The following is a 13,792-nucleotide window of genomic DNA, read 5'->3' on the forward strand; positions in this document are numbered from 1 at the left end:
GGCAATTAGAGTGGATCCCAATCTAGCTTATCAGGAACCTAATGAATCATCAGTGGAAGCATTGATGGAAGCAGTGATTCTAACAACTAAAGTTCGGCTTATCTCGAAACTTGTTCCTCTTCATTTTTACTTATCAAGTACTACCTCCATTTCTAAATATGTTTTTTTAGAGATTTCACTACGTACCACATACGGATGTATATAAACATAATTCAGAGTGTAGATTCACCCATTTTGCTCCATATGTAGTCTGTATTGGAATCTCTAGAAAGACTTATATTTAAGAACGGAGGTAGTATATGAGTGTTGCCGCTCCAAAACAGTAGTGCTTCCAAAAGCAAAGGTCACAAGTGGTGCTAGAATAGAACCCTTTTTAACACAGGACATATATACATTATCCCCTATTTGCCACACGTCACAGCAATTCCCTTGCACCTCGATTAAGCACTTTCTCTTCTTAAAGCACTTGCCCCCGGTCATCTATTGGGTCGTCTCATATTCTCATCACCATCACTAAGCTGCAAGAAGCAAAACCCCATAGCTATAGCTCAAGTGAAGTGAGCTGAGGGATTGAAATTTAGAGGAGAAGCCTAGGCATGCAATTCAGCTAGCAATGGCGGACATGGTGACGGCGCTCGTCTTTTTCAGGGCACCGTGGTGATCTTCAGGGTGAGCAGCTGCTGCATGTTAAACACGATGAAGGCGCTCTTCGCGCACCTGGGTGTGAGCTCGACGACGGTGCACGAGCTGGACAAGGCCCCCCAGGGCGAGGAGGTTGAGAGGGCGCTGGCCGGTATGGTCAGCCAAAGCCCGGTGGTGCCGGCAGTATTCATCGTAGGCGAGCTTGTGGGCCGCACCGACACGATCATGTCGCTGCACCTCAAGGGCCAGCTGGTGCCGCTCCTCCGCCAAGCCGGCGCCCTGTAGTCCTTGGAAATACTGGTGTGTTACTTTACATACGTTTTTTCGAAAATGGGCGCTTTATTACTTAAAAGATTTAAGCATTACACCCGGCCTCTGCATGACTAAGATGCACACAGCCAAATAAGATCCTCTCACACAAAATAAAAATAGAAAGGCGAATTACAACGAAACATGTAGAGTCCGTATAACGCCTAATATGGAGGGGGGCCAATCCTTAGATCATGCTGCCACCCATGTTGGGTAAAAGTATCCCTCGCCGTAACCTCCAATCGTGTACACACCTTCGTAAACAGGCCTCGATTCTCCACGCGTTGTAGAGAGGACCATAAACGAAGAGTCCCGGTACATCTGTAGATAACCTGCAACAGAGAAATACTTTTATCGTTAAAAACCTTATCATTTCTACATAGTCAAAGCGACCAAATAATGGCAAGCGCTCCCACCCTGAGAAGAGTTCTAAACCTGTGATCAATCCCATGTAACCAGTTGCCAAATACATTAGCAACACTACAGGGAGGATAGAAGCCAGAAGCTATTTGGATGACTGACCATATAGAACGAGCCAATTTGCATTGAAAGAATAAATGTTTTATTGTCTCCTCATGGTGACAAAATACACATTGCGGGCTTCCATGCCAATTCCTCTTAATAAGGTTATCTTTAGTAAGAATGACTCCGCGACGAAGATACCATGCAAAGATTTTATTCTTAAGAGGTATCTTCATCTTCCAGATCTTCTTGTTATTAACAACTGGCACATCGGACTGAATTAACGCTCTATACATAGAATCCACTGAGAATTGTCCATTCCCATGGAGGTTCCATCGGAATACATCAGACCCATGTGACAATTGCACCGTGGACAACCGTTGGAGCAGGATATTCCACGATCGGAGTCTGGGTCCAATTATACCTAGAAACCTAAAAACCTAGTGGTCCAATTCTTACTTTACATACGTGTGATCACAACCTAAAAACCAAGTGATGGTATAAATACAGTGCATGCCACCCTCTTGTTATTTCAGTTGTACTTCTTGTCAAGAGAGGAGTAATAATATCTTGATTATTAAAGGAGAGCTAACGACCTAAATCATATATTTTTTTAACTGGGCTTTACCCCTTTTCATTGCAACAACAACAACAACAAAGCCTTTAGTCCCAAACAAGTTGGGATAAGTTAGAGGTGAAACCCATAAGATCTCGCAACCAACTTATGGCTCTGGCACATGGATAGCAAGCTTCCACGCACCCCTGTTCATAGCTAGCTCTTTGGTGATACTCCAATCCTTCAGGTCTTTCTTAACGGACTCCTTCCATGTCAAATTCGGTCTACCCCGCCCTCTCTTGACATTCTTCGCACGCTTTAGCCGTCCGCTATGCACTGGAGCTTCTGGAGGCCTGCGCTGAATATGCCCAAACCATCTCAGACGACGTTGGACAAGCTTCTCCTCAATTGGTGCTACCCCAACTCTATCTCGTATATCATCATTCCGGACTCGATCCTTCCTCGTGTGGCCACACATCCATCTCAACATACGCATCTCCGCCACACCTAACTGTTGAACATGTCGCCTTTTAGTCGGCCAACACTCCGCGCCATACAACATTGTGGGTCGAACCGCCGTCCTGTAGAACTTGCCTTTTAGCTTTTGTGGCACTCTTTTGTCACAGAGAATGCCAAAAGCTTGGCGCCACTTCATCCATCTGGCTTTGATTCGATGGTTCACATCTTCATCAATATCCCCATCCTCCTGCAACATTGACCCCAAATACCGAAAGATGTCCTTCCGAGGTACCACCTGGCCATCAAGGCTAACCTCCTCCTCCTCAGACCTAGTAGTACTGAAACCGCACATCATGTACTCGCTTTTAGTTCTACTAAGCCTAAACCCTTTCGATTCCAAGGTTTGTCTCCATAACTCTAACTTCCTAATTACCCCCGTTCGACTATCGTCAACTAGCACCACATCATCCGCAAAGAGCATACACCATGGGATATCTCCTTGTATATTCCTTATGACCTCATCCATCACCAATGCAAAAAGATAAGGGCTCAAAGCTGACCCCTGATGCAGTCCTATCTTAATCGGGAAGTCATCGGTGTCGACATCACTTGTTCGAACACTTGTCACAACATTATCGTACATGTCCTTGATGAGGGTAATGTACTTTGCTCGGACTTTGTGTTTCTCCAAGGCCCACCACATGACATTCCGCGGTATCTTATCATGGGCCTTCTCCAAGTCAATGAACACCATATGCAAGTCCTTCTTTTGCTCCCTATATCTCTCCATAAGTTGTCGTACCAAGAAAATGGCTTCCATGGTCGACCTCCCAGGCATGAAACCAAACTGATTTTTGGTCACGCTTGTCATTCTTCTTAAGCGGTGCTCAATGACTCTCTCGCATAGCTTCATTGTATGGCTCATCAGCTTAATTCCACGGTAATTAGTACAACTCTGAACATCCCCCTTGTTCTTGAAGATTGGTACTAATATACTCTGTCTCCATTCTTCTGGCATCTTGTTTGCCCGAAAAATGAGGTTGAAAAGCTTGGTTAGCTATACTATTGCTATGTCCCCGAGACCTTTCCACACCTCAATGGGGATACAATCAGGGCCCATCGCCTTGCCTCCTTTCATCCTTTTTAAAGCCTCCTTCACCTCAGACTCCTGGATTCGCCGCACAAAACGCATGCTGGTCTCATCAAAGGAGTCGTCTAGTTCAATGGTAGAACTCTCATTCTCCCCATTGAACAGCTTGTCGAAGTACTCCCGCCATCTATGCTTAATCTCCTCGTCCTTCACCAAGAGTTGGCCTGCTCCGTCCTTGATGCATTTGACTTGGCCAATGTCCCTCGTCTTCCTCTCTCTCGGATCTTGGCCATCTTATAGATGTCCCTTTCACCTTCCTTCGTGCCTAACCGTTGGTAGAGGTCCTCATATGCCCGACCCCTTGCTTCACCAACAGCTCGCTTTGCGGCCTTCTTCGCCATCTTGTACTTTTCTATGTTGTCTGCACTCCTGTCCAGGTATAGGCGTCTGAAGCAATATTTCTTCTCTTTAATTGCCTTCTGGACGTCATCATTCCACCACCAGGTATCCTTATCTTCGCTTCTCCTTCCCCTAGACACTCCAAACTCCTCCGAGGCCACCTTACGAATGCAAGTCGCCATCTTCATCCACACATTGTCCGCATCCCCTCCTTCCTCCCAAGGGCCCTCCTTAATGACCCTCTCCTTGAACACATGAGCTACCTCCCCCTTGAGCTTCCACCACTTCGTTCTAGCGACTTTGGAACGCTTATCCCGCTGGACACGAATCCGAAAGCGGAAGTCAGCAACCATCAGCTTATGCTGGGGTACAACACTCTCTCCAGGTATCATCTTACAGTCTAGGCACGCACGCCTATCTTCTCTTCTCGAGAGGATGAAATCAATCTGGCTAGAGTGTTGGCCACTAATAAAAGTCACCAGATGTGATTCTCTCTTTCTAAAGAGGGTGTTAGCTACAATCATGTTGTAGGCTAGAGCAAAGCTTAAGACATCTTCTCCTTCTTGATTCCTGATGCCATGGCCAAAGCCCCCATGCGCCCCTTCAAAACCTGTGTTAGATGTACCCACGTGGCCATTGAGATCTCCTCCTATGAAGAGCTTCTCACCAATCGATACACTCCTAACCATGTCTTCCAGGCCTTCCCAGAACTCCCTCTTGGTGTTCTCATTGTGGCCTACTTGCGGGGCATACGCACTGATAACATTGAGAACCAAGTCCTCAACTACCAGCTTGACCAAGATAATCCGCTCCCCACGTCTCTTGACGTCTACCACTCCATACTTGAGGCTCTTGTTGATCAAGATGCCTACGCCATTTCTGTTTGCAGCCGTCCCCGTGTACCACGTCGCTGAGAGGGTTACGCCCCAACGAAAATCTTTTGGGTTTCATCTTCATAAGAGTGGCTGAGTTTTTACGTTGGCTCGCCAAGCCTATCACAACCCTCAAATACAACCAGTTCCAGAAACATTGTCAGGAGGAGAGAAAGAGATAGAGCGAGTTCAGACACTGCCAGGAAACCCACTGCATTCGCCCGTTGTCGAAACGAATGTTGTGGGGCAAAAACCTGGACAGCACACAAAGTTCAAAAGAACTCACACGCTTACATCATCTAACACAAGTATCACGAAACAACACTAGATCGAGCACATAAGCAGCGATCCTACGACAAGGCTAAACCCCAAAGCTATCTTTTTCCTCCGCATCGAAACATGATGAAAGCGCGACAGTCATGCTCCTCCAATCGGACGATTTGTAGCCTCGCACACCTTCATCAGCTGCATCGCGTTGGCCCTTATCATAACTTAAGGCCTACTGTGATCAGGCCTGAATCACCGGCGCACCTTCTGCTGCACTATCTGTACTCGTGCTCTGTTTGACTGGACCGGTGAGCCTGTTCTGAACCTTCCTGTTAACTGCAGCGCCTCTCCTTGAGTCCGGTGGAACTGACATGGAATGCAATATCAGTGCTCATAAGCCGTGCCGGCGCCATCTATTGCTTCTGGAACCTTCGGAAGGAACACAACACAAAAGGCTAATGCAAAACACACTAGGCTACCGAATTGATTAATAGATACTAAGCTTTGTAGTGCAAATTGTATCTTAATAGACTCACAGTTGGAGAATGCACGCGTTTCAGTCATGTAAGTTTGACCTTAAGAGCCTCTGTTCATTTCAACAAAAGAACCTGACACTGTGTTGCCAGATATCCAGCCGGACTGCACTGGATCTTCTAAGATTTGACAGCAATGCGTATAAGATATTCCCTATGTGAAGAATTGTCAGTGATGAAGATTTTTCTGGTAGCAATCACTAGTGTAAACTAAACATTGAAAGAGAGTCAAGTAAAAAAGAGGAGCAGCAACTGGAACAGAAATAGCTGAAACTACAACTTGTGGCAAGGAAGCTTAGCTCAAGCAAACAAGAGTCTCTAGCTAGCTCAAGTGAAACTAGCTGACAACAGCTTCAGCTAGCTCAAGTGAACTAGCTAGCAACAGCCACTTCTAAACATCAGGTAAAACTCACCAGAAAACAAATTAGGAGGATAAACTGCCACACATTTATTAGTAAGCTAGAACAAGCTTAGAATGAGGAAACAACACGCTTGGATTGCTAATTAAGTAGCAAGTACTAATAAAAAGACAAATAGATAAAAGAGCAATATACTAATTCTTCAGTCCAGGAAAAAGGAAATCAAAGTGACTTTTGATAATCTTAAAATCAGATGCACATTAGTCGCTTTCTTCAGCATGGAAGGATATCAACACAAGCATAGATTTCATGCAACTATATAACAGTCATAGCTTCGTGATTAAAATTTGTATGCATCAGCAAACAAGCTGGTAGCTTATAGTGGATCCAATTCATACATATTGCAGCTCTTGAGGATACAACAAACTTCAGATAAAAGGTGGAGCATTCACAACATAATTCTCTTGTGTATGAAAGAAGGTATGCGAAACAAGAGATTGTTTAAGCTGAAAATAGGTACTATCTAGTCCTTTGCGATGTAAAGTGGCGACCAACTTGCCATCCGTGCCAACCAGAAGTAGCCAATCGGCAAATTTGACCAACACAAGCAACTCACCATCCCCTGGCATGACAGACACATAAAACGGCGACCGAATGTATGTGTCATACTTATCGCACTGCACCCTGATCTCCACAAAGGGCAATTCAATCCGGCGATTTAAGGCCCATATCTCCCTTTCATAGTCTTGCAACACCCATATATCAATGATTTTCTCACAATCAAGGATGGCCACGCCAAACATGCCGTCCATTTCAAACAGGTCAACGCAGGAAGCAACAACGGGAGTACGCATCTCCCGGAACAATTCAGATCTGGTGTCGAACACCCCAATCGTTTTGCATTCTCCGTCATAATCAGATGTGCACCAATGCAGGCTACCACGGAATAGCACATGAGGGTCGTCTAATCCCAGCGTAACCGCATCTGGCAACCCGATATGCCTCGGTGGATGGCCGGAGCCCAATGCCAGGACGTGGCACGCATCTTGACGCTCATCTTCTGTGATACGCCTGTATGAGTAGAGCAATAGTCTGTACTCGTCGGTAGAAGGGTGAGGGTACATTCCCAGGAGCCACCACGCATGACCCAAAGGGAGCGGGAGGCGAGCATACTGGCGAGTTGCCGGATTGCAGATGAAGAAGCCGCTGTCCTCGACGCAGAGGATGAGGAGGCCATCGCAGGAGGCAACCAGATGATAGTAGGAGACATTGTCGCCTCTGCAGCCGACCCTCATCAAGGCGGCATCTAGATGAAAGGAGGTTTGGGCAGTAAGTCGGGCGACGGGCTGGAGCTGGTCGGGGGTGGCCACCCCTGCCCGATGGTCGAAGCAGATGATGTTTAGCGAGTCGGAGATGCCTTTTTCATAGTTGGTGCAGTCGTCGAGGAGGAGGAGGGCGGGCTGGCGGGCATGGTGGGCGAGGAGGAAGTCGCGGGTGGAGGTGATGCTGCGCCAGGCGCGACAGACGGTGCGGCAGCGGAGGAGGGCTTTGGGAGGCAGGCGGACGAGGATCTCCCATATCACGATCTCCTCGGGGAGGGCACGGAGGGGAGGCATCGCTCCTGCCTCTGCGGCCTTGGCCACGGTCGCCGGTTGAGAGCTCTCGATCCGTCCTAGATGCAAAGCAGGCGTTGTGACGGTGGCGGAATATATATGCATGGTCTGCGGTTATGAGATGCAGTACGATCCAACAAAGCCGCCGCTGTATATAGCCCGTTTCCCCCTCGGACGGAAAGTTGAAGAAGGATAGGATCCGGTCCAGGGCCAACGCGTCCGCGTGATTCGTATGTGAACAGAGAGCGCGTGTGCCTGCCCGGTCGCGTATGCGTTTCACGGTATCAAACGTGGTGTGCGGCGTGCCTGTGTCCAAGCCTCCAAGGGGTCGATCTTTCTTCTTTTTTTGAGGATCAAGGGATCGACCATTGATGCATTAACATACGCTTGCCAGGGCCACGAAACCATGCATCGGTCGCGGACGGCGCTTTACCTGTAACACTCCAAGCGAGAATGCTATCTCACGATGTTAATAACCAATGGACTCCCTCTGCATCTTTTCCCCTTTTATAACAAGAATCATTAGTAAAAGCTTCCCTGTTTCAGAAATTATCTTGCACGTACGGAGGCCCATTGGCACCATCGCAAAACTCGACATCATTGTGAGTGTTGTCTTGACCAAGACAAGTTTGCCACCACGCTAGCAATGTAGCTCTCCTAGCATTTTTTGTGCTATAGTATTTTTAGGGGTCATTTTAGTGCTATAGTACCCCGCAAAAAAAATTAGTGCTATAGTAGAGTGGGAGCTAGCTCGTTATTTTTAGTTTTTTTTTCGAGAAAATTCTCTTCACCGAAAAAGGGTTTCCCCCGCTTTGTATTCCAAAGCAAACCACCATTCTACACATCGCAATGCTGGGGCGAGCAGCACATCAAGTCCAAAGAAAAAGAAAAAGAAATAAATGCCAACGGCGGCAACTCGACAAAGCGCGGAAGACCCGCGACCGCTGCACCCTCCAGAAACAAACCATCACAGCCCGAGGCTCCGATCTACCGCGAACTAAGCAGCGCCTTCAAGAAGGGATGCAACGCCCACGACGATGCTGCCCGGACAAGTCCTAGGGTTTCCCCCAGTACGCGGAGGGAGGTGGGGGATAGCTACTCCCAACACCCTCCAAGAAGGGATAGTGGCACCCGCCGGTGTCACCGCATCGGGGCTGGACGAACCGGCAAGGATTTCTCCCGCACGCCAAACCCCACCAGCCGACCGGAGCCGACCAGCCAAACCACCGCCCAACCATGCACCATCACGGTTGCGCTGCCACCAACGCCATCTCGCTGCGAGCACCACCACGAGGCCTAGAAGTCCGGAGAGAAGATCCAAGCGATGGGAGCAGCAGCACCAAGGCCGAGCGGGAGGGAACCACCTCCACCGCCGTCGTGCGGGAGGCCCGTGCCTCCGGCACCGTCGCGGTAGCCGTCCGGACACGGCAGCGGGGCATACCCATGAGCGATTGTTGCTAGGGCACGACTTTGTCTTGTGTGCAGCGAATGTTTGCCTCTAGCGATGTCGTAGTGGGACGGCCCATTATTGTTCGGTAGTACATTTGTTGTGTTTCTTCTTTATTCCCCTTCTTTTCTCACCTTTTCAAAAATGTTTGTACCATTTAAAAAATGTTCATACCATTCAAAAAAATGTTTGTCATATTTAAAAATTGTTCACACGCTTCAAAAAAAGGGAAAACTTTGCTTTTGCCAGTCTAGTTTTTGTCCACTTTGCTTATGTCACTCTAAAATTAGGCATTTCACTTTTGTCCCTCTTAGCTTTTGACAATACATCACAATTGTCATTATGTGGCAAAAGCAAAATGTTCAAAGTGACAAATTGTGATACATTATCAAAAGTTAAGAATGGCAAAAGTGAAATGAACACATATTGCTTGTGCCACAAAAATGGCCTTTGTGATACACTATCAAAAGATAAGAGGGGCAAAAGTGAGTGGCATAAGCAAAATGGGTAAAAGCTATAGTAGCAAAAATAAAGTTTTTCCTCCAAAAAATGGTTGGTTGCTTTTTGAAAACCACACCATTCAAAAATAATGTATGTGACCTTTAAAGACATTGTTCACACATTTCAAAAAATGTTCGTCACATAAGCAAAATGTATACACAATGTAAAAGAATGATGGTGGGGTTTAAGAAAATGGTTCATACCATTCAGAAAAATGTCATATCGTAGATGCTGCTACCACGTTTCACTTGGAGCTATTCCAAATTGTTGCTCCATTATACGTATCCGGTATCTCTACTCAGATCTATCCGGATAGGTGTTAAGCTTGCATCGATGTAACTCTTTACGTCGAACTCTTTATCACCTCCATAACCGAGAAACATTTCCTTATTCCTCTAAGGATAATTTTGACCGCTATCTGGTGATCCACTCCTAGATCACCTTTGTTCCCTTTTGCCAGACATGTGGCAAGGCACACATCTGGTGCGGTGCTCAGCATGGCATACCGCATAGAGCCTATGACAAAAGCATAGGGGACGACCTTCGTCCTTCCTCTTTCTTCTGCCGTGGTCAATCTTTGAGTCTTACTCAACTTCACACCTTACAACTCAGGTAAGAACCCCTTCTTTGACTGATTTATTTTGAACTCTTTCAAAAACATGTCAAGGTGTGCGTTCTTTGAAAGTATCATCAGGCGTCTTGATCTATCTCTATAGATCTTGATGCCCAATATGTAAGCAGCTTTATCCAGGTCTTCCTTTGAAAATCACTCTTCAAACAACCGTTTATGCTTTCCAGAAATTCTACATTATTTCGAATCAACAATATGTCATCCACATATACTTATCAGAAATGTTGTAGTGCTCCCACTCACTTTCTTGTAAATACAAGTTTCTAGCAAACATTGTATAAACCTAAAAGCTTTGATCACTCCATCAAAGCATATATTCTGACTCCGAGATGCTTGCTCTAGTCCATAGAAGGATCGCTGGAGCCAGCATACCTTTTAGCATCCTTAGGATCGACAAAACTTTGATTGTATCACATACAACTCTTTCTTACGAAAACTGGTAAGAAAACTTGTTTTGACATCCATCTGTCAGATTTCATAATCGAAAAATACAGCTAATGCTAACATGATTCCGACGGACTTAAACATCGCTACGGGTGCGAAAATCTCATCGTAGTTAACTCCTTGAACTTGTGAAAAGACTCTTTGCCACAAGTCAAGCTTCATAGACGGTAACATTACCGTCCACGCCCGTCTTCTTCCTAAAGATCCATTTATCTCAATGACTTGCCGATCATTGGGCAAGTCCACCAAAGTCCATGCTTTGTTCTGATACATGGATCCTATCTCGGATTTCATGGCTTCTAACCATTTGTCGGAATACGGGCCCACCATTGCTTCTCCATAGTTCGTAGGTTCATTGTTGTCCAACAACATGATATCTAAGACAGGATTACCGTACCACTCAGGAGTAGTACATATCCTTGTCGACCTATGAGGTTCGATAGCAACTTGATCCGAAGCTTCATGATCACTATCATTAACTTCCTCTTCAACCGACATAGGCGCCACAGAAACATCTTTCTGTGTTGCACCACTTTCTGGTTGAAATAAAGGTTCGACAACCTCATCAAGTTCTATCTTCCTCCCACTCAATTCTTTCGAGAGAAACTCCTTCTCGAGAAAGGACCCGTTCTTAGCGACAAACAATTTGCCCTCGGATCTGAGATAGAAGGTATACCCAACTGTTACCTTTGGGTATCCTATGAAGATGTGTTTGTCTGCTTTTGGGTTCGAGCTTCTCTGGCTGAAGCCTTAAGCATCGCAGCCCCAAACATTAAGAAACGACAACTTTGGTTTCTTGCCAAACCAATGTTCACATGACGTCGTCTCAACGGACTTAGATGGTGTCCTATCTAAAGTGAATGCAGTTGTCTCTAACGCATAACCTCAAAATGAAAACGGTAGATCGGTAAGAGACATCATAGATCGCACCATATCTCATAGGGTTCGATTATAACGTCCGGACACACCATTACCCTATGGTGTTCCAGGTGGCTTCAACTGTGAAACAATTCCACAATGTATTAAGTGGTTGCCAAACTCATAACTCAGAAATTCTCATCGATCAGATCGTAGGAATTTGATCTTCTTGTTATGATGGTTCTTAACTTCACTCTGAAATCGCTTGAACTTTTCAAACGTTTCAGACTTGTGCTTCATTAAGTAAATATACCTATATCCACTCAAATCGTCAGTGAAGATGAGAAAATAGTGATATCCACCGCACGCTTCAATTCTCATTGGATCACACTTATCAGCATGTATGATTTCCAACAAGTCACTTGCCCGTTTCATTGTACCTGAAAACGGGGTCTTAGTCATCCTGCCCATGAGGCATGGCTCGCATGTGTCAAGTGATTCAAAATCAAGTGACTCCAAACATCCATTGACATGGAGTTTCTTCATGCATCTTACGCCAATATGACCTAAGCGGCAGTGCCACAAGAAAGTGGTACTATCATTATTAACTCTACATCTTTTGGCGTGAACATGCGTATTACCATGACCGAGATTCAATAACCATTCACATAGGGTGCATGACCATGAAAGGTATTATTCATGTAAACAAAATAACCATTATTCTCTAACTTAAATGAATAACCGTATTGCAATGAACATGATCTAATCATATTCATGCTCAACGTAGACACCTGATAACATTTATCTAGGTTCAATACTAATCCCGAAGGCAGATGGAGCGTGCGATGGTGATCTCATCAACTTTGGAAACACTTCCAACACACATCGTCACCTCGCCCTTAGCCAGTCTCCGTTTAGTCGGTAGCTTTTGCTTCAAGTCACCAATAATAGCAACTGAACCGGTATCCAATACCCAGGTGCTACCAGGAGTACTAGTGAGGTACACATTAATAACACGTATATACTTTGTTGAAGTTGCCAGCCTTCTTATCTACCATGCATTTGGGGTAATTCCGCTACCAGTGACCGTTCCCCTTACAATAGAAGCACTTAGTCTCGGGTTTGGGTTCAACCTTGGGTTCCTTCACTGGAGCAGCAACTGGTTTGCCATCCATGAAGTTTCCCTTCTATCCCTTGCCCTTCTTGAAACCAGTGGTCTTGTTAAACCATCAACACTTGATGCTCCTTGTTGATTTCTACCTTTTGCGGTCTTAAGCACCGCGAACAGCTCCGGGATCAACTCCATCCCTTGCATGTCATAGTTCATCACGAAGATCTAGTAGCTTAGTGATAGTGGCTAGAGAACTCTATCAATCACTATCTTATCTGGAAGTTTAACTCCCACCTGATTTAAGTGATTGTAGCACCCAGACATTCTGAGCACATGCTCACTAGCTGAGCTATTCTCCTCCATCTTGTTGGCAAAAGAACTTGTCAAAGGTCTCATACCTCTCAACACGGGCATGAGCCTGAAATCCCAATTTCAGCTCTTGGAACATCTCATATGTCTTATGGCGTTCAAAACGTCATTGGAATCCCGATTCTAAGTCGTAAAGTATGGTGCACTAAACTATCAAGTAGTCATCAGGATGTGTCTGTCAGGTGTTCACAACATCCACAAACGACGTTGTAAGGGTTTGCACATCGAGCGGTGCATCAAAGATGTAAGCCTTCTGTGTAGCAGTGAGGACACTCCTCGGACTACGGACCCAGTCCGCATCATGGCTTACAATATCTTTCAACTTAGTCTTTCTCTAGGAACGTATGGAAACAGGGAGCTACAATGTGAGCTATTTATCTACAACATATTTGCAAAGACAATTTAGACTATGTTCATGATAATTAAGTTCATCTAATCAAATTATTTAATGAACTCCCACTCAGATAGACATCCCTCTAGTCATCTAAGTGATACATGATCTGAGTCAACTAGGTCGTGTCCGATCATCACGTGAGACGGACTAGTCATCATCGGTGAACATCTTCATGTTGATCGTATCTTCTATACGACTCATGTTCGACCTTTCGGTCTTCCGTGTTCCGAGGCCATGTCTATACATGCTAGGCTCATCAAGTCAACCTATGTGTATTGCGTGTGTAAATCTGGCTTACACCCGTTGTATTCGAACGTTAGAATCTATCACACCCTATCATCACGTGGTGCTTCGAAACAACGAACCTTCGCAACGGTGCACAGTTAGGGGGAACAGTTTCTTGAAATTATTCCGAGGGATCATTTTATTTAAGCTACCGTCGTTCTAAGCAAATAAGATGTAAAACATGATAAACA

The 13,792-nt window shown here is 45.6% G+C and overlaps 1 protein-coding gene and 1 pseudogene across 1 annotated transcript; one reads left to right on the forward strand and one right to left on the reverse strand.

The window, feature by feature from the left end:
• Positions 1 to 498: 498 nt before the first annotated feature.
• On the forward strand, positions 499 to 1,274 carry LOC125549128 (annotated as a pseudogene).
• A 5,102-nt stretch (positions 1,275 to 6,376) lies between these two features.
• LOC125547163 (F-box protein At5g49610-like) lies at positions 6,377 to 7,666 on the reverse strand. Its single transcript, XM_048711154.1, has 2 exons — positions 7,273 to 7,666; positions 6,377 to 7,212 (listed from the first exon to the last, which is right to left on the reverse strand). The coding sequence occupies exons 1-2, from the start codon at positions 7,664 to 7,666 to the stop codon at positions 6,377 to 6,379; spliced, it is 1,230 nt and encodes a 409-aa protein (XP_048567111.1).
• Between the last annotated feature and the right edge of the window lie 6,126 nt (positions 7,667 to 13,792).

The sequence above is a fragment of the Triticum urartu genome, chromosome 3 (genome assembly GCF_003073215.2).
Source record: "Triticum urartu cultivar G1812 chromosome 3, Tu2.1, whole genome shotgun sequence".
NCBI classification, from domain to species: domain Eukaryota; kingdom Viridiplantae; phylum Streptophyta; class Magnoliopsida; order Poales; family Poaceae; genus Triticum; species Triticum urartu.